Raw genomic sequence first — 26,744 nt, forward strand, 5'->3', positions numbered from 1 at the left:
TGCATTCATGTGCAAACATCCCCCATATAGAATTAAAATAATAAAAATAAGCCTTCTAGAAAAGAGGGCATATACATTCCAACAGCCCAACTGCCTCTGCCAGTCTGGATGCCCCAGCTTCATCAGGGCTCAAGATGGACTTCTGAGCCGCAGGTAGGCCCTGCCCACAGCGGCCGTGGCACTGGGGGGCTCCTGGGCACCTGCCCACAGCGGCCGTGGCACTGGGTGGGCTCTAGCAGAAAGAGCTGCTCCTCCAAGTGCACTAGGGGCCGCGCCTGCAGAGAGGACCCCGACAGCTGCTGTGGGAAGAGCTTGGCTTCCCTTGTACAAACAATCGTGTGTACAGGCCTGGATCTGCTTTCATGCAAAGCTGACCTACCAGCTACAGGCAATTTCTTATACCTAACGGACTCTACATCCTATTACAGAGACGCTGGCTTAACCGCATCCATTGCTGCTCCATTCATAAGAGGCAGAACCTGGAAACTATCTTGATGTCTGTTAATGGACAAATGGATAAAGAAGATGCGGTGTGGAGGTGCACGCCTGTGATCCCAGCACCCAGGGAGGCAGAGGCAGGTGGATCTTTCTGAGTTCGAGGCCACCCTGGTCTACAAAGTAAGTCCAGGACAGCCAGGGCTACGCAGGGAAACCCTGTCTCAAAAAAAACAAACCAAACCACCACCACCACCACCACAACAAAAGATGCGGTATGCCTGCATACTGGACTATTACTCAGATGTTAGGAAAAATGAAATAATGAAACCAAAAAGTAAATGGCTGGAGCTAGAAAAACCATCATGAAAGAAGCAACCTGGATCCCAAAAGACAGACACTGTATGTATTGGCTTCTGTGTGGATGTTAGCTGTTAAGCCTTCAATACGCAGGCTACCAGCCACGTAATCACAGAGGTAAGCGCAGAGCAAAGGACTAGGGGGAGGGCTGGCTCACCCTGGGAAAGGGAATTAGACTAGATAGCTGCGGATGGACTGAAGCAGGGGACTGGAGGAAGGGAGGAAGGAGGTAAGAGCGGGAACGGGGCAGGACAGCTAAAACTAAGGGCCATTTGAGGGCGCCTTGGAAACGTGCAGAGTAGATGCTTCCTAAGAGACACACACACAGGAAAGCGATCTAAATGGAGCTGCCAGTGAGTGGCGGAGACGTCTCTTGTCACCGAGCAAAGCTTCCAGTATCGGGAAGGGTCACATCACATCAAACTGTCCGACAAAGGGGCTCCACGGATCCTCCAAGCAACCCAGGCCGTTGTCAAGGCTACCGCTTACTCTCCACTGACTGACGGGAGGGCCCCGCTCCTGAAGGCAACGCCCACACAACCCACTGAACATGGAGGAGTCACCTGTGCCTACCTAGAGCCTTCACACCTAGCGCTTACGGTTCTGGAAGGTGCTCCTGGGGGACAGGTAAACGCCAGCCCAGCTCCAAAGCCTTCCACCTACAGGGCTGACCTACACGGAAGACGCGCTCTGGCAATGCTGGCACAAAGCCAACGCGTGACTGGATTTTGGGCTCGATCCACAAGCTGGAACCGTCCCTGGCGGCACTGCTTGGGCGGCAAGAACCTGAGACTAGATGGGCCAGGGGCCTGGGCAAAACCAAATACCGTTCTGCTAAGGGAGCTCAGCAGCACATGACTCCTAGCGCCACCTGCTGTACTCACAGACCAGTGTGCTGCTCTGCCATCAGTGCAGAGACCCTCAGCCGACAGCGTGAGGGGCTGGGAGGCCTCGGAGCACTAAGTCCTAACAAGCGTCCCCATCCACTCCCTCCCGCCACGGCTCGGGGAAGCCTGGGGGACAGGGCCTGGGAAGATGTAAAGCTGGAAGTGATGAGGACAGCAGGGAAACAGGACCCCAAACACAGCAGGGCTGACGCACAGGAGCTCACTGCCACCGCGGCAGCATGCAAGGGGCCCGTGCAGGTCTCAGTGCTGAGACAGGAATCAGACATGAACCTAACCCTAAGCTGTCTCTGACGGTAGCTGCCTGCAAATGAAAAATCAGTGCCCTGCACTGGAGGGCGGACCCAGCAATCAGTGGCCAACACAAAATGAATTCAGCGGCATTTTTTGAGGGTCTATGTCTCATAATGACTCATGAGGGCTTTCTCTATATATACTTTTGCTTTGTTTTGTTTTGACCTTATAGGTCCTTTGCACATACAGTTTTTAGTTTTGTGTTTTTATAGACTCTCTGTGGATGTGAAGGTGTGTGTCTCTGTGTCTACATAATGTTTATTGATATTTTTCTTTGGCTCTTTTTTCTCTTGTTTATTTGTTTTGTCCTACTCACGGCAAGCTTTCTGTATTAGCTGCAAAGTGGAGCAAGCTGAAGTGTGTGCTATATTTCTGCAATGAAATCCACTCAGCGGTAATAAGGAATGAATTACACACCTGGATATAGCACAAAAAACCCCAAAACACCTTGCTGAGTGAAGGAAGGCGAAACCCACATGTTACCCACATGTTTCATATACACATGAAAGAGAACTGAGCTATGGAAGATTAGAAATGCCACCCAGCATAGGGAACCAAGGGAGGACAAGAGGACGGGGGGGGGGAGGGGGAGAGCAGCGTCCTGACATAATTTTGGTAACTCTTGCGTGAGAGTTACAGGGAGCAGCCAGTGTGACAGGAGGATGCTTTGACAGTAACTCGGGCCACAGAGACACTGTTGTGCGGGCTTTGGGACCAGTCAAAGGACCCCAAGAAAGAACCCAGGCTGCACGTTCAGGCTGTGGGAGAGCCGCTGGCCGGGATCTGCGTCTTGTCTGCGCAGGCACGCCAAGAAGTGGAAGGCCTTACTGGGTGTGGCCTGGCTCCAGGCCAGGGCCATGGATGTGGGGAGCCTGCCGGTTGACAGCCCAGAGGCGGGATGTCCCGAGTGACTGCCTGAGGCAGAGCAGTTTACTCTAGGAAACCTGGACCTTAGTTTCAAATGAGGATGGAAGTTAAGAGAGCAGCTGTGAGGTGGGCTCCCTGGGCTGTTTTGTCAGAGTCCAGGGGCTTGGGTTCTTTGGCAAACTTGGCTCTAAGTTCTCACGTGTGATTGGGTCACTGCCCCCTTGCGGAGGCAACTGATGGCATTTGCCAGATCAGACTGATTAACAGAGAGGTGAAAAGCATCACCTAAGACGACATAAACTAGAACCAAAATTGCCTAGTGATGTCCCTAAAACATCACTACGCACAGATGGGAGTCGGATGGGGGTCAGGTACTGTGCAGAGACAAACTACTTACACCACTAGGCAATCCAGCCCACTAAAGTCAAAGTGCACATCAGGTTGGGTGAACCGAAAGGCCCTCTCCAGCTGAGGCCCAGAAAGCCGCAGCTGAAAGGCTGGGTTCTTAACTCTTGTTTCTTCTTACACATAACCTATGCTACCATTGCAACCATTTTGAAACAGAAACTTTCCTTTAGGCCTTTAGCATACTGTCACACAACTCTGTCACCGGTCTCTAATGGTTATAGCTGTTAGCTCTCCTGACTCCACTCTCCACTAGCCTCTGCCAATCGTTAGTCTGATTTGTCTCTATGGATTTGCCTCTTTTCATTAAATAGAGTCATGTAATACGTGACCTTTGCAGTGGCTGCCTCGATAGCTTGCTGTAAGTCCCATCCGTGGATACAGAGGCTTGATCCATGCCAGGGATGAGTGAGGCCCCTTCTGTGGAGCCAGGACATGTGTTACAAGCCACTGTACTTGGGCTGTCCTACTTTCTGATCACCGTGAATAATGACTGTGAGCTCTCATGTATCTTGTGTTATTTTTGTGTTTTCCACTCTCTCAGACCCAGGAGCGGCATTGCTGGGTCACAAGACAGCACTCTGCTGCTTTCTGAGGGACGGCCAGCACTACTGTCCAAGCGGCTGTCCCATTTTACACTCCATGAGCGATGCTGGCTGTGGTGTCTTCAGCCAGACCACAGCTACTGAGGATTCCCTCAGGTAGAGCAGCTTTACAGTGCGCGTTCCAACCAGAATCGCGCTGGGGAGTCTGGGAAGTGAGCACGCTGGAACCTGTTGCCAACTGTTACCAGCCGGGAGCTGAGAGTCAGCGTGGCAGGCTACCGACCTTTGGGCAGGGTTGGTTAGGCACTGCGGTGCACATCTGCAACCCCAGCACTAGGAGGCCGGGGTAAGAAGACCGCAAGCTCAAGGCCTGCTCCACAGAGAGACCCTGTCTAAAACAACAGTGAAGGGGCAGGAATTGTAGCTCAGTGTGCGCCCCCTAAATTCACACCCCCCCAAACTCAGCACAACTTAGTTCCATCTCCCTTAACCCAAACACAGCATATATCAGGGCACTTGGCTGCTGACATCAGCCTCTTGAACTGGAGCCATGCCATAAAGGCACTACCACGCCTGCTGGTGCCCGGCTCTCCAGATCTGCCCAAGGCAGCGCCAGCTCCAGCTCCACACTGATTCCAAGTTCCTTCACAAGGAATGCACAACTGCACTCCACCTGCCAGGCTCTTTCTGAGAACTAAAATGTATAGTGTTTTAAAAGCATCCTTAGAACTGTTCAGAACCATTAACCAATCTCCCATTCAAGCATTTCTAGCTCCCGTGGGGCTCTGCTCTGGAATAAGTCTACAATAACTTCCTTTTCTCAAAGGATCTGTAGAGTCTTAAGGAGCTCCACCCTTTCTGAGTCAGGCAGGCAATTCTATCCTTCCAGTTGAAGGAGAGCAAGCAAAGCGCGGCAGCCGTATGGGGTGATACAGGCTCTGAGTGAGAACCTTAGAACCTCAGTCCCCACAAACGGCCTTCGCAGTGGCCCTTCAGCCAGGGCCTTCCGCTGCCTCGCTTCTGGTTTGGTTCTGTACAGAGGAGCGGCGTAGCCCCAGGAGAAGATGGAGAACTTGGAGCTTTACCATAGAGCAAGCTCCCCGGCTCTCTTTCCTATGACAGGCGGCTTAGTTCCCTAAACCCGTTGTCTCCTCCACACGAAGGCGGTGGCAGCAGCCCTCTCTCGGGGAGGGGCTGTGAGCATCTCGGGAGACAAGGCCTGAGCACCTGCAGCCTGCCCCGGCAGATTTCCAGGCTAAGCGGGCCTTCTGGATTGCTGGTGGCAGCTGCTTTGCTTGTGAGCAAAGAGCAGTTCCCACCTTCCCAGCTCAGAGAGAAAGACACGGAAATACCCCTTCCTCTGCCTCAGCCAAAAACAAGAATGAGAATTCCTAAACAATGAAAAAACAAACCAACCACCCCATTAGTCAGTCACAACCACGTAACTAATGAGGATGTGACCTTTCTAAAGATGCTAACACTTACACATGCCTGGAGTCTTTTGTTGTTGTTGTTTTAAACAACAGGTTGTAATTTTTTCCTTGTGTTTTTGAGGCGGGGTTTCTCTGTGTAGCCCTGGCTGTCCTGCACTTGATCTGTAGACCAGGCTGGCCTCAAGCTCACAGAGATCTTCCTGCCTCTGCCTCTGCCTCTTGAGTGCTGGGATGAAAGGCGTGCGGCCCAGGCCTGGTGACACTTAATCATGGAACCTGGAGCTACCTACAGCACCAGAGGCTCCGGCATCAGTGTGGTCCACCATGTGAAGAGACGTTCGTTCTTAATGTGTCTGCGGCAAGAGTCACCGTATCTCAGCCTAAAGCCACAGTGATATTTATCTGGTCCAGGCTGCCAAATGAGTAATTAATGCCTTAAATTTCATAATCAAAATTGTAATGTTTAACATAAAAGTAGGACTACGTTATGTCCTTTTAAGAAAGATGATGATGTCCCCAAGCTTGCGAAGACGCTAATATTTTAGCTGTCAGAAAGATGTGGGCCTCAGGAGACCTTGATTCAAGCTTCTCGGAGCCATACACAAGTTACTAAATCTCTCTCTGAGGACAAAAGTTCCTCCTTTATAGTATGGTCACAAACAGTAATCGATAGTGAGATTGGGGTGGCACAGGTGTGCAGGCCCAGTATTTGGGAGGGCAAGGCCAGAGGACCTTGAGCCCAGTACTAAGCTGGGTTACACAGAGGCCAGAGTCATTTGGAGCTGCACAGTTAAAACGTGTCTCAAAACAAGCAAGCAAACAAAAACCAAGGCTAGGCAGAAATGTGTCTTAGTCACAGAGCACTTGCCCAGAAAGCGCATGGCCTGGGTTAGACCTCAGTACCACACTCACAAACATAGGTCGGCAGTTGATAGCTTCACAGATGGGAAAATCACAGGGAAAACTAACTAAAACCTCTCATCCCACAGGCAGCTTCTCTAGCCTGCCCTCAGCTGTCTCCCCTCTCTCCACATCTGTCTGTTCTCTCCACATCTGTCTCCAGGTGGATCTCGTCTCTCCCTGCAGAGCAGATGCAGCCTGCTCTCTCTGCTTCTTCAGGACCTGTGAACGCAGCTCACACATTTCCCCACACCACCGAGAACCAGCCGTCACCGAAGCGTCATGGCTTCTAATAAAACACTGTTCCTCATTATGAAGCCCTTGAGAATAATACTCTTGCCTACTGCCTCTTCCTGTCAAGTTGGAGCTCTGACCTCCTGGCCTGGGACTCTTCAGTTCTGTCACCATCACTTAGAGCCACCTCAAAGAGTCTCCTAAGTGCCTACACAGTCCTAGACCCAAGGCTCCTCCAAAACTCCTGGGATGAGCTTGTAGGCCACAGTGCAGGGAGGAGCAGAGACCTTACTGCACAGCCATCTGCTCAGTGAACCTAAAGAGAAGAGAATCCCTCCACACAGGGCAACGGAAGCCACTCAACCCAACTCAACCCAACCCAACTCAACCCAAGCCAACCCAATCCAAGCCAACCCAACTCCCAACTCAACCCAACTCAACCCAAGCCAACCCAACCCAACCCAATCCAACCCAACTCAAGCCAACCCAACTCAACCCAAGCCAACCCTCAAGTCCAATCAAACCTTAAGCTGATGTTCAGATACTTCCTGGACACCTCTCAGACCTTTCCTTAGGGAAAAAGCCAGCTTCATCATTTGGCCTATAAACTGTAAAACTTCCAACATATCAAAGTTTGATCTGGCTTTGAATATCTGAATTTTTGAGCTGCCCCAACTGCACTGCCACAGGCCCTATCCGTACTTTCCACTGGTGTTTGCGCTTCTGTTTTTCCAGAGAATATAACTACGTAGCTATCAAGCCAAACCTTACCCATGATACAGAATCAGTGAAAATCAAATAAAGATGTAATACAATGGCGATACCTCAGTTTTGGCCAGCTCTGGGCTGGAGGGCCTGAGCCACTGTCTGCTGTTAGTTCTCATTTTACCTTTAAGCAACCACATCTCCAGAAGGGCAATGGCCAACTGATCAAACAGGGAAGATGTTAAAACCACCGAAAGGAAAGGACTGGGTTTTCAGAGGGCAACGCTTTGAAAGATAATTTATAGGCTGGTCTGGAGGTGTAGCTCGGGGAGAGCTTTAGCCTAGTATGTAAAAGGCCCTGGCTGGATCCCAGCACCACCTCCAACTGCCCTGCCACAGACAGAAAAGGAAGGAGATTTGTAGCTTAGGAAAAGCTGAGTCTCTTAGGGACAAAGCATCTTCCTTTTAAATAAAAGGGCAGAGACAGATGAGGCAACCTCAAACACATTCAAACTGACTTTTGAAATTTTCTTTTCTTTTCCATTTCCTTCCACCAGGGTGTAGAGCGGGAGAGGGAACCAGGGGCCTTGGGCATGGCAAAGTCCTCTACATATCCAAGACCCATATTTTGGATTTTTATCTGTCCAGTCAACAGCTGCCTGAAAGTCCTTGTACAGATCACTCGGACTGTTTCACCCCGGATTTCCCACTTTCCTCCCGACATGCACCATGCTAATCCACGGGCTGCCGTCTCCATGCTGTTAGAGGCACTGAGGTGTTAGAAGGACAGATGGACATGCTGCCTCAAGGGCTCACACCGGCTGCAGAGGCGCTGAAGACGTTAAAGAGCTGGGCAGGGTTAGGGCTACGGAGGTATAATAATTTGAAACTTTAAAAAGAGCTTAGAATTTAAAGAAATGTGGAGATGCTCTGTCCAAAGAGGGAGCCGCTACTGCGCCCGCGGACAACTGACTCTCTGAAGCTATTAACTGATACTCCCTGGAGCCTGACAACCGATTCCATTTAAGTTTATCTTCTGCTTCCCTTCTCTTTCCTTCCTCCCCCATACGTGTGTTCCCGCCCCAACCTCCCACTTTCCCCTCCTCATTCCTTCCCAGTCCAGTCCCTTCTGACCCTCTGGGTCCAGTTCCTGGCTCTTTAAGCACTCGTGGCTTGCTGGCCTGGCACAGCCTCCTCCCCAGCAGCATGATCATTCCTCTTTGGGGGAAAAAATCACGTCCCATCCTCATAGAGGGGCAAAGAATTATTCAAAAATAAATACTTTAGAAGCAGCCAGGTCTTTAAATTCCAAGCTGCTTTCCTAGTGGGGGGTGGGGGAGGGATTAGACGGCAGAGCAGCAGCGACTTCAAACCGGCTCAGACTGGGTCACCCACCGGTGTGGGGGCAACTGGTCATTTTCATTCCATCCTGCGGTCAGTCAAAGCGGGTGTGTATGGGGAGAGGCATAGGGCAGCTGGGTCTGCCCCGATGGGGGTAAAGAGAAAGGGGTGAAATAAACGGAGCCTGGAAGAGGGAGAGCGGGAAACAGGGGAGGAAGCCGTGAGTAAGGAAAAGGCAGGGGCCGGGGGCGGGAGAGGAGGGGGAGGGGAGGGCGGGCTGGGGCGGAGGCTGCCATGCCTAGCCTGGGCCACCGCGCCCTTCCTTACGCTGTCCGTGGCTGCCTTATCTATTTTCACCTCAGGCAGGAGCCGCCCGACGTGCGAGCCGGGCCCGAGGAGCGACACCACGCCGTTGCAGTCCACCGTGCTGTTGCGCTTGACGCTGCGCCGCAGGCTGGGGAAGAGGCGCGACGAGCGGCTGCACTGGCTGTAGCCGCTGTAGCCGCTGTAGCTGCTGCGCCGCTCGCGCGCGCGGATGGGCAGGAACAGCGAGTCGCGCCGGCCCTCGCTCTCCTCCACCGTGCTGTGCTCGTCATCCGCGAACTCGTTCTCCGAGCCGGGGTCCCGGAACCGGCCCGGGCCCCGGAAGCTGAAGATGCTGCTTTTGCTGTTGTGCCGGGAGAGGAAGGGCGAGCCGGGGATGCTGAGCAGCGACTGAGAGAGGATGGGAGAAGGGGAGAGAAGAGAGGGGGAGGCGTGAGACAGCAGCACCCCACGGCCCTGCCCTCGCACCCCTGCAGCCCTCTGGAGCCCTGATCCCGCCACAAAGCGCCACGGTTCACTCAGCGGCCATGTGACGGGCGTCCCTCCACTTTAAGGCCGACGCCTTTTAAAACCGCAAGTCTGAGGAGTTGTAATGAATATATTTCCCAGTAAATTAAACAATTCCCAGCACTGACATTTTGAAGACCAAGTTTTTCATTTTTTTTAAATCTTTCAATGCATATCCCATTGTACATTCCCTCCAAGACGTTTTGAAAGTGCGTTTTTAAGCTTAAATGCATTTTATTGATCAGCACTGAATACTTCTCTGCAAAAAAAAAAAAAGCAGCCCTAAAATTTAAAACTTTCCTCCATGACCATGAGTCCCTAAGACATTTTCAGATCCTCTCGGATTCAGCTTTTATTGTAATTTTTATGAGTGTAATTGATCAAGCTACACGCTTACAGTGGACATTTGACAAGCGATCACCTTGAGAGCAGTTGTTAAAGGGCGCCTCTCAGCGAGATGGCTGCGGCTCCACCCGTGCCGCCCTGCTTGCTGACAGGGTGACCAGAGCCGCGGCTCACCCACCCCTAGGGATCGATTAAGTGTAGGAAAGCCTTGTTCGTGTAAATATTATCTTGGAAAGAACTGCGCTGCAACGCCATTCAAGTCTTTTGCTCCTTCCAAGCTATATGTCGGAAACCACATTGCAAACCACCAGTCAATGCCTTCTAAGGCTCTGCCAGATGACGAATTCACCCTCCTTTCATTTTGTTGAGCTCTGAGTGCGGTGAACTTGCAAGCGTAGCCCCTTTCCCAGCTGCTGAGGGTCTCGGGGAGGGGCCGCTAGCACTCCTCAGGACACGCTAAGCCAGCTTTGGCTAACAGAACGGTAATGGGGACAAGCAAAACCATGCTGTTATCACCGCTGTTGGCATTTTAAAGTAAAAGGATTTTTATCACTGTGGGCGCTTTAAATACACTGTAGCAGAGTCTGAAGACGGCAGATTTACCTCCTTCAGTTTATGGGACTCTGCAACTTGATCTAATGGACAAAGGCAGCTCTCCGTGAACCTTTGGCTATAACTGCTTTACAGACACACGAGGAAGAGGTGAACCCAGAAAGTCTCAGGGTGCAGTCTAGGTTCCCATGTTAAAGAAAACTTTGTAGGCACCCTTACTTTTGATTGCCCTGTCATCTACACCCTTAAGGAGCCGCACAGGATGACCTGGGGTGAGTGGGAAAAGCAGAAAAGGGGGGTGGGGAGGAGCCGCAGGGAAGCGGTGGGCGCAGGGCTCCATCTCAGCCACAGCTCTGTGTAGGTTAAAAATCGGGCCGTTCCTGGTTCTCCGCTCAAGCGTGTCTAGTTTCCATCTCTCTGTCGTGCACAAAGCCCCTGTCCCCGGAGTTCACACTCGCTTTCCAGGAACTCTGGTTCAGTGCACGCATGCCCTCTCGCTTGCCATTATAAAGGTGCACACGTGGTCAGCTCTGTACTTCCTTCTTCCAGTTGTGGCCTGGGAGGGGACCAGGGCCTGTCTGCTCTACTCTCGTCTTACACGTATGCTTGGCACCCTCACTGGATTACTGATTCTTTCCCCGGAAGCCGAGGGGTGACTGCAGCATCTGCAGGTCATTGCCAGCACAAAACCTACGGGCTTATGTAAGACAGATGAACACTAGGAAATTTTATGGCAATCAACACTCTCATAGCACCAAAGAATATGATAATTTCTTCTGGAAGTTCATTGTTGTCACATTTTACAATAGTGATCCGTTCGTGAACAACTAGAAAAGACAGAAACTTGTCCTTCACCACAGTTTGCCTGGAAGATGATGTCTTACGATTAGAGCAAGAAGAACTGGCCGTGCTGTCACCCCAGAACTCAGGCAGGAGAATCAGAGACCAGGCTAGGCCATTACATCAAGACCCCACCTCCACAATAATAACAAAGAGGCCGCACCTGGCTGGAGAGGTGTTACTTAGATGCCGGGTCCTCAGGCGGGAGCGGTTTGGGGCAGGGAAATACTAGCTCCTGGACAGAGGAAATAGCTAGGGATGGTAGCTTTAGATTGGCTAAGTTACACATGAAAGGCACATGCAAAAGCAAATGTGGGGGTGAGAGAAATTTAATAAACTGTGCAGTCGCACACGCGAATCTGAGGGCCTTACCAGAAAGACAGATGGACAGAACAGAACAGGAGCGTTTTTGGTATGCTCCCACAAGTCGCCCCCGGCGGGGGACCTGAGCACTGGCCAAATTCACTTTGCCTTCTTCATTGCTACCACGCTCCTCTCCAGCCATGCAAACCTCTTCCTTCCCACCGGACATTCTGTCTGCTTCCTCCTGTCCACTTCCTCAGAACCTGCACAGCACTTATCCCTCTCTCCAGGCACAACAGCCCTTTACAGCTGCTGGTCAGTCTCCTTGGACCATCTTCAAGGTCCTTGAGGGCCGAACCTCATTTTTTATCTCTTTATATCTGCTGGGCTGCTTTGTATACCACAGATATAATTAGCCACGTGGCTTATATTCTGATTGCGCACCGCAAACTGGCCGTGCTCACATGTCCTGGCTCCCCCCGCCTGGATCATGTTTCACTGATATTTTATTTACTTGACAATTTAATTGAATTTTATTTAATAAAATAGCCATTGTGTCTCAGGGCCATAGCTCTACTAATTTCTGAGACCCTAATCAACTTTAGAGAATGGGTAGGTTTTTACTTTTTATCTTCAAAATTCCTGTTAGCCAACCAGGTGCTGCTGGCCCTTCTCAGAGGGTCACATCATCGCTACCTAAGAAGTGTGACCTTCCGTAGGTCTTCCTTGGAGGCACTCTGGACTTAAGGGATGAACCTGACGTCCTCCACACACAAATCCGTGGACACCCGCTGGCTTGTGGCCACGGCTGCGGGTACTGTGACGGCAGGTGCTTTTAACTGCTCTATTTCATTTTCCCTCACGCTTCCCTTTCCAGCAGCACAGGGATTCTTGATGTGTGATCTGAGGACCTCTGTCCAGCCAATCTGCCTCCCAACCACCAGCTCCAAACTACCTGATGACAATACTGAAGCGACAGCTGCTTTATTCTTGCTTCCTCACAAGCATCTGAGGGCTACTGTGGGCTGACAGCTCTGCTAGACTTGAAGACTTCTAACTTTACGCCAACAGTTGGAAGCTCTCTATAGCCCGGGAAACCAAAGCTTGGCAAAGAATAGGGCCGTCATTCATGGTTTAAGACTGTTGGTACAAACCAGCAAAGGACTTTTAGCATATCACCATGTGGAAGTCTAAAATGCATACATAACTAAGCATCTTTAAATTTTCTTAAACATAGTTTAAAATAAGATAGACTAAAGTACTTTTTTAAAGGGTGTGTGGGGCCCTCACTTGCACATTCACTTTTGTGTGTGTTTGCTACTAGGCACATGTATGCAATCCGTGGGATCAGTTGGTGTTGGTTCCAGGAGTCAAACTCAGGTGGTCAGGCTTGGTGGTCCTCTACCCTCTGGGTCTTCTCACTGAAGGTATTCTAAGATCACAAAGATCTGAGAACTTCCACAACAAAACAAAAACAGCTCAAACTGTCACGAGCCCTGAAAATCCAGACAAGCCGGGCATGGTAGTTGTATGCACCTTTTAATCCCAGCACTCAGGAAGAGCTCTGAGTTTGAGGCCACCGTGGTCTACAGGAGTTCCAGGACAGCCAGGGCTTCACAGAGAAACCCCGTCTTGGGGGGGGGGGGGAGGAAATGAAGAAACAGACACATATCTAAACCGTGCTGTGGAAAACTGAACATTCCTAAACCTCAGATATGTATGACAGAGGAAGGCTGGCTGGGGGCACAGCGCAGTCAAAGAAACTGCAAGGGAGCCCAGGACGAAGAACGGAGCATTGCGTGGTGTCTGAGTCTAAGCCAGGCTTGGCAGTCAGCCATGGCTGCCAGCAATCTACAGGTTTTTTTTTTCCTCCAAATGGAGAAATTAGAGGACATGAACACTTTCATGCAAAGCAGGACATCTTAGAACCCAGTTCTATTTTCTGAGCGAGGCAGCAATCACCGTGACTCCGCACCAGCCTAGAGATTAATCAGAGAGTATTCAATAGCCGAGCCTAGGAGCAGAGAGGTTTGGACGATGGAGTGCGGTGATAGGATGGACAGGGAGAGAGCTACAACAAAGCTGCAATCACAGCCCTGGATGAGCAGGACGGGAGAAGGGTGATGTGAAGGTGACACGGAGTGGCTGTGGCTTGGCTGTGGACACAGCCAAGTCCTAGAGGCGGTGAAGCCAGGTCTCTACAAGTCCTGCCTCCACTCGGCTCTCGGTGTCTGAGGATAGGCACGCAGGTGAAGCTGGCTCTAGGCCTCCAAAGAGAGGACATGGCAGAAATAAATGTTGGTAGAATACACATACGGCCAAAAGCAACACGGGCGCACGCAGCACGATGCAAGGCTGGAATGGGGACTTGTGCTTTGGGAGGGAGGGGACCAGGGCACAACTCCTCGCAGCCGTGAAGAACACCTGCATGCGGCCATTTACAGCTGAGCAGCTTCTAGGGCATGCCGCGCACCGCAGAGACTCAGCATCACATGTGAGGGAATCTGCCGGCTCATTCTGGGTGAAGGGCTGGGTGCCCGGTGGGGTCCAGCGACTGAGCTGAAAGATGGGCTGTGTCCACACTGCACAGGTAGAGAACCAGGACCTTGTTAGCAGACAGAATTATTCTCACAAGGGAGATTCCCTCTCTTTCTTTTTAACTAAACGATTCTGAACTGCCAATGTCTTATTTAATGCCCAACTCAACCTCTTATTCCCTTTGATAAGATTGTATATTTCCTATGATGTGGAGAAATTAGGATGGCCAGGCAGCATCTTCCTGTCTATAAATATCCATTCCACCCATGCCTATTTTCCTGAGGTTTCAAGGAATAAGGGATAAGGTGTCCTTTCCTGCTAATGACTACATCCATTTCCCCTTTGCTGTGATCCATTTCTGATCTTCTGTATTCCACTCTCAAACCTGGCTTTGCCTGTGGGCATTAAAAATGCTTATTTTTATCCACACTACTCTTTGTGTTTATTTTGAAATTTTGTTAGTTATTTTACATGAACGGGTGTTTTGCCTATATTATGTCTTTGTGCTATGTGCATGCCTGGCACCCATGGAGGCCAGAAGAGGCCCTGGATCCTTTGGAACTGGAGTTCCAGATGGTTGTGGGCTGCTGTGTGGGAGACCAGAGTCAAACATGGGTCCTCTGCAAGGGCAGCCAGTGATCTGAATCACTGCGACATGCCTGCAGGTACCTGTGTTCTTTTCTTTTGAGGCAGGGTCTCTCTCTGTAGCCCTGGCTGACTTGGAACTTGCTCTGTAAACCGGGCTGTGCTTAAATTCAGAGATCCACCTGCCTCTGCCTCCTGGGTGCTGGGATTAAAGGTGTGCCCCACCCAGCCCGGGAAAGCCTTGTTTTCTTGAGATAGGGTCTGGCTTTGTGGGTTGGCCTGGGATTTGGGATCCCCTCACTGTAGCCACCAGAGTATTGGGATTACCAACACGTGGCACCATATCAGGTTTCACACACGCTCAGATGAGCTGTCCTAAAGACTTCCCCAACAGCTATCACAACAGTCACACACAGTTCTTATTGTACAACAGCTATTGTTAGCAGCAATGACACAATTCTTATGGAGCAGCTTGGCACTGAGAGGAGAGAAATCCTTTCTGGTGTTTTGACCACCTGGGGCTGCCTCGCTGACACCGAGGGGGTCAGGGTTAAAGGAGAGAGTTTGCAAGCACTGCTGAGGCCTCCACAGAGGGAGGAAGGACAGGTGTGGGATGAGCCTGGGAGCTGCAAGGCCAAGTGGACGAAGAAATCAGGATTCTTTAGGCTTATCCGAGACAATGCAAGGACTTTACCTGATTCATGATGGAAAATTTCCTCCCTATCCGGTTGTCTGGCAGCCGGAAGCCCTTCCTTCTCATCCCATCTTCTGACTCCGATTTAAACACCTTCTCGGGGTCTCCTTTCTCCTCCCCTTCAGACAGTTCCTTCTGCTTCCTCTTCTTCCGGCGGTTCCGCCGTTCCTTCGCGCTCTTGGAACTGAGCTTCGAAAGTTCAGATGAGCTCCGTGGAGAGCCCACGCCATCTTCCCCCTCTTCTTCAATGGCGTCTTCAGAGACAGTGCCTGCTGAGGTGGCCATGGCTGCAGCCTAGGAAAGGGCCACAGTGACAGGCCTGGTCAGGAGCATTATCTGGGGCCAGCCACGTCAGCCACTGACAGACAGGGACACGGGGGAGCCCGCCCACATCAGCCACATCACATATATACACATATGTGTGTGTGTATGCTGTGTGTGTGTACAGATGTCAGGGGGACAACTTTTATGAGGTCGGTTTTTGCATTCCACATTTGCATGAGTTCTAGGGATCAAACTCAGGTCACCAGGCCCGTGTGGCAAGCATTTTTTTTTTAATCCACTGAGCCATCTCACTGAGTCTCTCACCTCCTTAAATGTGTGTGTGTGTGTGTGTGTGTGTGTGTATGTACACCTACATACATGCTCTTACGGACATGTATGTGTGGCTGAGGCCAGAGGTCACCCTAGGATTCCACCCACCTTGTTTTTGGAACAAGATCTCTCTCTAGCCTGGAACTCATCATGTAGGCTAGGCTGGCTTGCTGGGATCCCCCGGTCTCTGCATTTTCAGAGCTAGAACTGCAATGTGAGCCGCTGGGCGTGGCTTGTCACGTGACCTCTGGGGATAAACTCAGATCCTCACACGTGTGTGGTTTGCTGAATTCTCTCCCTTGCCCCTGTATTTCCTTTTAAATTAGAAAAAAATACTCTCTGGCCATAGCGACCCCGTTAAGGGTATCCTAATGGTTTCCTAACCAAAAAGTGGCCATGTTTGGGGGTGCAGTCCAGCGGGGAGCCTAATCCTCGGGATGCACAAAGCTCTGTGTTCAATTCCCGGCATGAATCAATTAGCAACCAAACGACTGCTCAACTTTTTCTGCCCAGTCATCACAGAAGTTGAACGCTGAGCTGAGAAATTCAATAAAAGAGCAGCTGCTATGGCAATCAGCTGGAGCCGTGGCCACCAGAATTGGGAAGAAGGCCTGTTGCACAGAACCACCCTCCTACCTGCGCCTCTTCCTGTTGCTTCTTGAGCTGCTCCAGCATAGCTTTGAACTCGGCTTCTTTCTGCTCTGCCTCTTCCAGCGTTGCCTGGTTCTGCTCTTCATAAGCCATGGCCACCACAGCCAAGATCAAGTTCACCAAATAGAAAGAACCCACGAAGATGACCAAGACAAAGAAGATCATGTATGTTTTCCCAGCTGCTCGTAAGGTCTGAAAGACAAAGGCCATCTTCTCAGTTATCTCCATCAAACGGAGCCGGATGGAAACACGGTGCAAGCTCAGTTCCTTGGCAGGGACCACAGTCAGCCGAGAAGGCCAGAGCATCCTTGCATCCATCCCATTTCCCAGTAGTCGGTCAGCTGGTCAGTCTATCCATCTACTATCTATCTATCTATCTATCTATCTATCTATCTATCTATCTATCTATCTATCTATCTATCTACTATCTATCTATCTATCTATCTACTATCTATCTATCTATCTATCTATCTATCTACCATCTATCTATCTATCATCTATCTATCTATCTATCTACTATCTATCTATCTATCTATCTATCTATCATCTACCTATCTATCTTAGACAAGGTCTCAAAATGTAGCCATGGCTAGTATGGAACTTGGTATATAAATCAGACTGGATTCAAACTCCCAGCGATCCTCCTGCCCCTGTGTCTGGGTGCCAGTATAACCACAGACTTGGCTCCTCTTAATTCTTTCAGTTAGCAAGTACTTAAAGGAATTTATTGTCTGTTATTCCAAACAGTAAGAACTGACTTGAGAATTGGAAATAGAAGCTTCTCTTAAAGAGGCTCCTTTTTGCAAGCACAGACTGACTTTTTATGCTCTAACCAGAGAGAAACAATGGCTTGTCACAGGATTTTAAAAAATAATTTATTTATTTTTATCTTTATGTGCATTGGTGTTTGCCTGCATGTATGTCTGGGTGACAGTGTTAGATCTTGGAGTTACAGACAGTTGTGAACCACCATGGGGGTGCTAGGAATGAACCCAGGTCCCCTGGAAGAGCCATCTCTCCAGCCCCCACTGTCACAGGCTTTCTAAGGTTATGGATTAGCAGCACCCATTCCCTCATTATGAAATTACAAGACACCAGATGTCATCAGTGTGGCCTGACAAGATGGGGACCACATTTCCGAAAAGTCCAAACGAATCATAGCTCTGGAAATGCTGTTAAGCCATACTTCAGGGTCCTATGAACAGAAATCCCCTCATTTTAATACCGAGGAAGGTGCTCTGCACGAATGCACGTTTGCTATGTCCTAAACAAGCTCACTAGTCCTGGAACTCTGCCCTGCAGAAGGTAGACTGCAGCTCCCAGGCCAGCCTGAGACCATCAGGGTGGACACTTCTACAGCTGGCCACGACTAAACATTGCAGACACAGGGCTGAGAGCTGGCCGAGTCCATCCATCCTGCTGAGCGTGGGGCGCGCCATCCCCAGCTCCCACTTTCTGTCCTCACTGTGAGTGTGCCCCCAGGAAGTCCCCACCTCAGCGCACCCTCACGTGGACTGGAGGAGGGGCATTGCTCACCAGCTGGTATAGGTTCTCCCAGTAGTCCTGGGTCATAAGGCGAAACAGAGCCAGGAAGGCCCAGCTGAAGGTGTCGAAGCTCGTGTAGCCGTAGTTGGGGTTCCTCCCTGCTTTCATGCACTGGTACCCCTCCGGGCATTGCCTGGAGGAAGAAAGCGGCTCAGACTGGGAGGGAGACACAGCTCAGCGGAGCAGCACCCCCTAAGAGCTGCGAGTCCCTAGGTTCTATTCCACATGAACATGCACACACACTGCACGTGTGCACACACATGCCTATATGCACGTGTGCACACACGCACATGTACATGCATGCCGTGAGAGAGAAAGATAGTTTAGGACTTCTCAAAATAACCCCCCAGTCACGACCTCAGACATGACAAATCACACAAACTCATCTAGTCCATGCCCGTGGAGAAACGGACAGGTTCAGAGCCAGGACAACAACAAAACAGGAAGAAAAATAAGTGAAAGAAAGAAATAAAGACGGGGGGGAGAGAGAGGAAGGAAGGAAGGAAAAAGAGAGAAAGAAAGAGAGAGAGAGAGAGAAAGAAAGAAAGAGAGAGAGAGAGAGAGAGAGAAAGAGAGAGAGAGAGAAAGGGGAAGAAAATAACAGCTAGCCATCATCTGGGGAAGGCCCAGAACCCCAGCCACCTGGTGTAGTCAAGGACTCGGGTGCCGAGACCCGTGCACACCTAAGTTCTGGGAGCGCAGTGGGCGGATGCCAAGGTCTTACACTTTAGGAACAAGCCAGGTGGCTTCAGGTGTGCCCGGTGGAAGCGCTGGCGCCTACTCCTGTCACAAGTCCGTGTCGACGCAGTCCGTCAAGTCATTAATTGAATATTTAACTAATTCAAATCAGCAACATTATCTCGACAGTGACAGATGCTGTGAAGTTAGCTTCTTAGTTGTCTGTCCTTTCAACACTTGGATTTCAGCGACATCGATTACGGAATTGCTCCCGATGTTGGAATTATCTGATGTCTGTTTTATTACAATTTCCAGTGTCTACTTCAATACAGCATTTAACCTGATTACTATTTGGGGTAATAGAGCAGCAGATCTTGGGGACCAATGGGCTGAGTGAAACATCAGCACCCACAGAGCTTGTAAACTACTCTCATGGGTAGGAGGTAACAGGTCCCGCAGGAACCCCGTGGGGAAGAGAGCATAACTTGTTAAAGCTACGCCGTGGATGAGGAAGCGGAGACTTGAGTAGGTTGGATGGAAGCGGCAGAAACAGGACTCGAATCTTAGGCTAGCGCCCTCCTTTCCCCCATGATGTCAGAGCTAGTGCACTTTGGGTCGCCCTTGGACGATAAACTCACCCAGACAGAGTCCTTGCTCCATCTTATAGTGAGTGTGTTGACTTAGGGTCAGAGGGCACACGGGAGGCGGGGGCACACGGGAGGCGGGGGCACACGGGAGGTGGGGACTAACCCTTCACTTTTTGCACCTGTGATTTTAGTTTGAGATGATTGGTGGTGAACGTCAGCTGTGGACGGTCAAACATGAAACAGGAAGAGAATCCCAGTCACCGACAGATCAGACCCACATGTGGGGCCCGGTATGTGAGCACAAAGAAAGCAAGAACCTTGCCCGTCTAGATCCAACTGATGACCGGCACGGTGAGGAAGGAGGACAGCAGATGAGCTGCTTACCCAGCATCCGAGCTGTTCCCACAGAGCAAGGGCTCCAGCATGCCAGGAACCGTGTAAAAGTTCGCTAGAAAAGTCGGGAGAGGCAGGAAGTGAATAGGCAGATTTCGGTGAATGAGAGAATAAGGTTACACAGTCCCTACCATGCCGGCAGAAACAGCTATTGATTTTAGCTCATATAAATCTTCCCCAACAGCGGAAAACTGACGAGCACTCTTCCCATAATGATCTCCTGTACACGTCGGAAGCTGACAGCTACCCTGAAGCCCTTGAGGTGATGCCGTGCTCACAAGCGCTTGACCCCAGGGGTTCAGCCATGCATGCCAGGTTCTACTGCTTGAACCAAGGGGTCTCAAGCTGTCACTCTCAACCTTCCTCACACGCCGGCCATTGAACGCATTCAACACCTCACATTGTGGTGGCCCTGGCCATAAAGATCATTTCGTCCTTCCTTCATAACTGCCATCTTCCTGTCATAAGCCATGATGTGAGAATCTGACCTGCAGGGTATCTGATACTCGCCCCCCAGGGCGCGCGCCACAGGCTGGAAAACGTTGGTCTGTGATAAGTTTCTGAGCTCTTCGTCTTTTTACACAACTGCGCCCTTTTATCCTTGTAATATTTTTATCAAGATGTTCTAAAACCCCTCACCAGCCGTTAGTTAGCATGTCCTGCTTTAAACCCGAAGGCCCTGTCCCTGAGATCTCCTTTGCAATGCTTTTTTGTGGCTATGTAATTGATTTTATTTCTCTCGAGCGATTAGTGGCGATTTTTTGTTGTTAATAGAAACACCATTGCACCAAATTCTCCTTAATGCAAGACCCTGGTGGTTGGTTCCTCAAATGAAGTTATTAAAACTCCTTAACTGTGATACAGCCAAACGGTGTCTCAGAGATCATCCGACTCCCTGGACAAGATCTATTACAAAGATCCCGATTACAACATCTGTTCAGTGCCAACACTGAAGAGCTTCCGTAAGCTCTGTCTACACTGAATGCTTAACTGTTTCAGGTAAACCAGCAAAGGGAAGCATTTTATCGAGATTCTAGGCATGAATTTTAGAGCAGAAGTTCAGGGGTGCATGCAAAAAGATTATAATTGTTCTCTCGGCTTTCAGCAGCTCCGGCTTAGTCAGGCATAGCGATGCACACCAGCACTTGGGAGGCAGAGTTCAAGGCTAGCCTGCTCTGCATTGTGAGTTCAAGGACAGACAGAGCTATGCAGACGAATCCTATCAAAAAGTAAAATCAAGTAAGACAAACACAATAACGAAGGGCTGAGAGCTTCGGCACAGTCCTGCACTGGGGAGAAGGGAATGGCTTCCCGGGTGACCTCTGGCCGTGCTGTGCCACTCTGGCCGGACCATTGTGGTCACTCACGAGGGGTCTGCCAAGCTTGGGCGGGGCTTCGGCTTGCGCAGAGGGACCTACTTTGGTTGTTGATGTACTCTTCCCAGTCGAAGCCTCTGGTGCCGTTCTCGAGGTAGCTCTCGTTGAAGTTGATGGGCCACACGACACACTTGTTCCGGAGGTTCCCCATGAACAGCTGCAGGCCGATCAGGGCGAAGACGCTCAGGCAGAACACGGTCAGGATCATCACGTCCGACAGCTTCTTCACGGACTGGATGAGGGCGCCGACGATTGTCTTCAGCCCTGAAGAGAGCCCAGAGCCAGGGTCAATGCACAGCCCTCCCCACGTTCCCCAGCCCCCCAGTCCTAGCTCCCACTCTTCCCGAGTGGCCCCCTTGAAATATGGTCTCGGCATCTCGGCACACAGAATAACGAGGGGTAGGCAGAAGCGGCCGTCTCTAAGTCAGTCAATAACCCTTTTCGGAACAACCAGAAAAAGCTGCTTCTACCAGCATGTGGCTCCGTCTCCCCAGGGACTCACATTTGCTGCTCCCTCCTCCTGGATGCTCCACTCTGTCCCCTGTCCTCCCCGCCCTTCTGCTCCTTCCCCTCCTGGTGTTGGTGACAGCACTCTCCCAGGAAGCTCTCCCCCTCCTGACCCTCCTCCCTCTCCTCTCATTGCTGCTGCTTTAGCAGAGCCTTCTGTTTCCCCCTGTAGCATTTCTCATGGCTATAATTCATTTTTTGTCTGTCTTGTCTGTAGCCTATAACATCGAAATCACAATAAATATTTGTTGAGTAAACAAATAAAACACGATCAGGGATCAAGGAGGCTTCCAAGTTGAAAGGGACCCACGGGATGGTCTAGAAGCCAGTAAGAAGCAGGAATTTCTGAAGAGTCGTGTAAATGCCAACGCTGGACAGACTGCTATCACACAGCCTTTCCAGTCGCCTTTCCACGTAAACCTATGCCCTGCTTGCTCCCCTGACCTTCCCATGCTGTAACCCATCGATTCATGGGAGATTTTGTTTTATAGTTTTGGGGATGGTTCTGGGAATTGACTTCAAAGCTTCATGCATGCCAGGCAACACTCTCCCAAGGAGTTAGGTTTTACCAGTTCCCATCTGAGGTTTAAAGTGCAAGTCAGTGGGTTCAAATTTAAACCCATTGCATAGGGAGCGACGGGAAGAGAGATAAAACGTAACTGTAGGGTTATGCTGCTTGAGCCAAGAGTCTGTGGGTGGCAGTCCTCGGCATGCTCATCAGCAGGCCGTCACAGGACATGACCACAAAACACCAGCTCCCCTGCAGGGTACAGACGAGCAGGAGGAGCCGCCGAGCCTTGACACACAGGCCTCAGGGAGAAGCTCAGCCTCGACCAACTTCTGGTATTCCAGGGAAGGCCAACGTGGGCGTGGCTGCCACGGCCTCATGGAAGTCACTCAGCCTGACAAGTTGTGCTACTTATATGCATCACGAGATGCTACAACAAATGCTCTAGGACCTGGGCATGTCTACCTTTAAAAGAACAACTGTAACAAGGCTGTGGCAGATGCCAGAGCATTAGCCCAGCACAGGCAAGGCCCTGGCACCGCCACAAATGAATAAGTAACCAGAGGCGAGCACAGCTGGCTGCCAGGCTGCCGTGAGGGTTGAGCAGGTTTCCTACAGCAAACTGAAGAGAAGCTGGTGCGCAGTGAATACGCTCAGTCACGGTCTGAGACCCAGTTTATTCGTCCATGAAGATCTGCAGAACTGATCTCACTAAACTGTCAGGACATTTAAGTAAAATAATATTAAAAAAAACATCTAACGCAGGACATGACACAGCGCATGTCTCACGTCATTATTTTACATCTAGCGCCCCCTCAAGGGGGTTGGGCTAATGCCAGTGTTTGGGGCTAGCCCCACACTCTGATGAGCTAATGGGTGTTACGACATGTTTTTCTGCTACTGTATTTTGCAAGTGACTATCTAAAATGCTTAAAGAATATTCTTCCTGAGTCCAACAGTAGCAAGGGATGTTGTGCCTCGTCTAGGACCTGGCACAAAACAGGCAGTTAATAAATTTCGACAGAGAGTAAATAATGGAAATCTCTCTCTGTCTGTCTATCTATCCATCTCTCTTTCCTTTTTAACAGATAACCAGAAAGGTGCCTAAAGGGAAAAGTGTGCAGAGGCCTGAGCTTTCTGACAGTATGGCCTTCTTTGGAGGCTGCGGCCCCCAGGAGAAGAGCTTGCTGGGTTCCAGGGGCATGTGTAGATGGACTCTCCTGTGTGTCGTGTGGAGGCAGCACCTGCCAATCATTTTTTTACATTGGTATAGATTTGATACATTGATATATTGATACAGAATTAAGGCTATATTTGATACACTGGTATAAATTATTATATATTGATACTAATTTTAAGTTATTTTGATACACATGTGTATAGATATTTCTAAGGTACTGGACCTTTGCAACTCATTTAAAACTACAAGGTTTACTTCCAGTCCTTTTAAAAGCTGCTACTATGAACTGTTTGGGATAATTAAGTAATGCAAGTTCATAGTTAGTCAATCAAACTCACAGTCAGGTCATCAGTAGTCTAGCTTATCACAAAACATATCCTAAGTTAAACCGATAGCGAATAGCTAGAAGCAAGCAACGTTTGCAAATTCAGAGATGTTCTACATGGATAATGATTAAACGCTATGTAAACATATATGTACAGACAGATGGTCTTCAAAACCCTCAGAGACCTACAGTATACAGCATTAAAAGATGTTGTCTTATTCTGGGCTTTTCTGGCAATGAGACAGGTTAGCTCCTGGCAGCACCGGATTTCAACTTCAAAGAGGATGACTGGCAAAGAATCTCCGTTAGGAGATGGCTTCAAACACGGCAAGACCACTGGGCAAAGACATGTCCCTACTCAACTGCAGACAGAATGCTGTCCGATACGGGCAAAACTGGAATCCAGGGAAGTCGACTGCCATGCTCTGCCAAGACAGGGGAGCAAGTCCTTTAGAGTTCCTGCCTCCCAACACGTCTGTCAGTTATGCCGCGCCGAAAAGCTGACGACGGAGGCTCCGGCGTTACAGAGGAATTTTGGATGACTGTCCAGGCAGCCAGCTGTCTGTCAAGTCTCTATTTTGGGACTAGAGATGCAGCTATTTGCCCATATCCCTACACACCTACGTGATATGTATTTCCTTCTCAAGTCTCCGATGGGCTTGAAGACTAGATAGTTATAGTCTTACAATTAAGCTTAAGTTTTTCTTTTAAGATTTATGAAGATGTTTTTAGACTGATAATACTAGGTGGATAGAAAATGATTAGGTACAGAAGGCTGAATACACCAAGATAGGATAGGTAATAGACTATTTTCTTAGGTTGCCAAATGCATATGGATGGGACATTTTTAATATAAATCTTACCTAATAGTTTTCATAATTGTCATTATTGTATGTTAGGTTTTTTTGTTGTTTTTTTTTTAAGAAAAAGAGCTTTTATTGGACTGAAAGGGGGAATTTTAGAAGGAATCTCTTGTGTATTGAATGGAAGCAACATTTGTCAATTAAAAAAAAAACCTATTGCCTACAGCTTAGGCAGGAAATGGGGGTGGGACTTCTGGTAGGCAGAGGGATTCTGGGATAGAGAGAGATGCTCAAGATTCAGCCACCAAGACGTGAGGAGGATGGACATATGATGCCTGAGCTCAGGTAACCAGCCACATGGCAGAATGTAGATGAGAATAATGGGTTGTTTTAAGCTATGAGCTACTCAGAGAAGAGCCTGGCTATATGACTAGGGAAGTTCCTCATTATATTTTGACTGGGTTGGAACAGGTCTACACTGGGCCAGGAATTCCAGTTTGGGTACCTAAGCTGTTGAAGAGCGGTTTGGCTAGAACAGCTGGGCGGTCACTGAGGAGCGGCTGTCCTGTTTCTCCTGCTGGATGTTTTAAATGGAGGGCTTCTACAGCTCCCTTCACCTCAGCACTGGATGATCATCAATGTCTTGGCGTTGTTATGCTTAGTGTCATCAAGAAAGGGCACTGCTACTTACAATAGCAAGAAGAGTTTAAAACTACAAAACAGACTAAACAAAATGAGATGAATCACTCAGTAAATCGTGTAATTCCACCGTGAGCGTGACCTGGTTTTCCAGGGTGGGAAGACTTTGGGTGTTCCAAGTGTGCATAACAAGGGATTCTAGGCCACGAGCTCTCACTGGCCCCTGGCCCCGGGGCTGTGCTTCCAGCAGCTTTGTTTGCACAAGGTGACTACTCTCTGTGTAGTCACAGAAGTCCGAGTGGACAGCTGACCTAACCCAGGCCCCTTCCTATGAGAATCTGGAGCAGGACACGAGGCAGTGATCTGAGCGCTGGCGGCAGAAATATTAACGTTTAAAACTGAGCGCTGGCGGCAGCCAGACTGCGTCACTTTAAGAGGTGCTTGAACAGTAAAGGGATGCATGTTGGAGGAGAGAAAGGAGACAGGCCCGTGGAGAGAGGGCGATGGAGACAAAGAACGCCGGGTCTCCGGGCCTCAGAGAGGCAGGGGTGAGGCTCTCCAGGACGGCTCCGGTCCTAGGCCTGGCACTCACTACCTAGAGACAGGCCCAATCTTCACACGCTCACTCCCGCTTCTGCAGCAGCCAGGCGTCACAGCTGAAGGAAGCTGGAAACACGAGTCCACAAAGCTAAAAAAAAACCCTTTCTCAAGTGTGCTGACGTCTGAGGCTTACATGGCCTTGCTGGTGAGTTTGTTCAGCTTAGAGTTTAAAGCGCAAACTTGGCTGGAAATGACATTTCAGCTGCCTGTACCGCACAGGGGCTCGGGGAGAGAAATCTTAATTAGGCAAGAGCCATCGCCAAACCACACGAGCAGCAGGCATCGAGCAAGGACTTGTCAAGACTCTCATCCAGACCCGAAAGAGAATGAGAAGGGGGCTCAGGGGAGAAGAATGCGATGGGCACCAGGCGTGCGGGGGACGCGTTTACGGAGCGCCACTGGATCTGGTCTCACAGCAGAGCCCTCCTTCCCGGGGCTAACAGAGCCAGTGCGCCTGCCGAGGTGTCAACGTATTGCAGTGACACAGAGAGCTCACCAGTGAGCTTCCTACGGTCCAGCTCTACGCTGGCCTGAGGCGGTTGCCCACAGAGCAAACACACCGGCCAGCAGCAGCACAGGTCAGGAGAGGCGCAGCTCCCTGGTGAAATGTGTACACCAGCGCTGCTCTGGCTGTCAGGAGACTGCCTCACTCACACCACATGTCAGAACCAGCAAGACCCTGGAAACCGATTACCCAGAACAGAGCAGAATCAGCCTTCAAACGACTCCTACACAACAGAGCCTGAGACAGAAGCCAAGTGGGGGCCAATCGGATGGACAGGGCTCCTGAGGGGCTAACGGTGACCAGCGCTGGCATGTGCCTGAACAGAGTTCATACGTTTACTGCAGACCTGGGAAGGACAGTGGGACCCAAGATACAAAGGCCAGCGACCAGAGAGGGGGCAGGGACCTGGGGGATTTTCAGAAGCGGGAGGAGCTGGCGCGGCAGGGTTCTACTCCACTCTCCGTCCAAAGGCACTTTTGATCCTCCTGTCACCTCATGCAATCCCCAGAAATCCCTGGGACAGATGAACAAAGCCCGCCTGTGTGCTGTGTCCAGAGAGATCGGCCATGCATGTTGGGCACAGTCTGCTGCATTAACGGCCCAATTGGAAGTGCAGTTAATTCTCACTCCCGCCTGTCGTTCAGGTTGGGAAGTGTAACTGGGCTGAAGCAACGTGAGCCAGTTTCCCGCAGGATCCGTCCTGGCATCACTCGGCAGCAGGCAGGAGCGGTTCTCAGCCTG

At 50.2% G+C, this 26,744-nt stretch overlaps 1 protein-coding gene across 7 annotated transcripts in view; it reads right to left on the reverse strand.

The window, feature by feature from the left end:
* The window catches only part of Scn8a (sodium voltage-gated channel alpha subunit 8), a 156,202-nt gene that overhangs the window by 44,462 nt on the left and 84,996 nt on the right, over nucleotides 1-26,744 (reverse strand). For 5 of the 7 annotated variants that reach the window (XM_060388586.1, XM_060388587.1, XM_060388590.1 and 2 more), the window contains exons 7-12: nucleotides 20,979-21,200; nucleotides 19,552-19,615; nucleotides 17,894-18,035; nucleotides 16,343-16,549; nucleotides 15,113-15,406; nucleotides 8,752-9,138 (exon numbers count right to left, since the gene is read on the reverse strand). In XM_060388586.1, coding sequence (XP_060244569.1) covers nucleotides 8,752-9,138; nucleotides 15,113-15,406; nucleotides 16,343-16,549; nucleotides 17,894-18,035; nucleotides 19,552-19,615; nucleotides 20,979-21,200 — 1,316 coding nt within the window. The remainder of the gene's footprint in view (nucleotides 1-8,751; nucleotides 9,139-15,112; nucleotides 15,407-16,342; nucleotides 16,550-17,893; nucleotides 18,036-19,551; nucleotides 19,616-20,978; nucleotides 21,201-26,744) is intronic. The other 2 variants (XM_060388591.1, XM_060388589.1) reach the window with 1 other exon arrangement.

This window comes from Meriones unguiculatus, chromosome 8 (assembly GCF_030254825.1).
Source record: "Meriones unguiculatus strain TT.TT164.6M chromosome 8, Bangor_MerUng_6.1, whole genome shotgun sequence".
Classification (NCBI taxonomy): Eukaryota; Metazoa; Chordata; class Mammalia; order Rodentia; family Muridae; genus Meriones; species Meriones unguiculatus.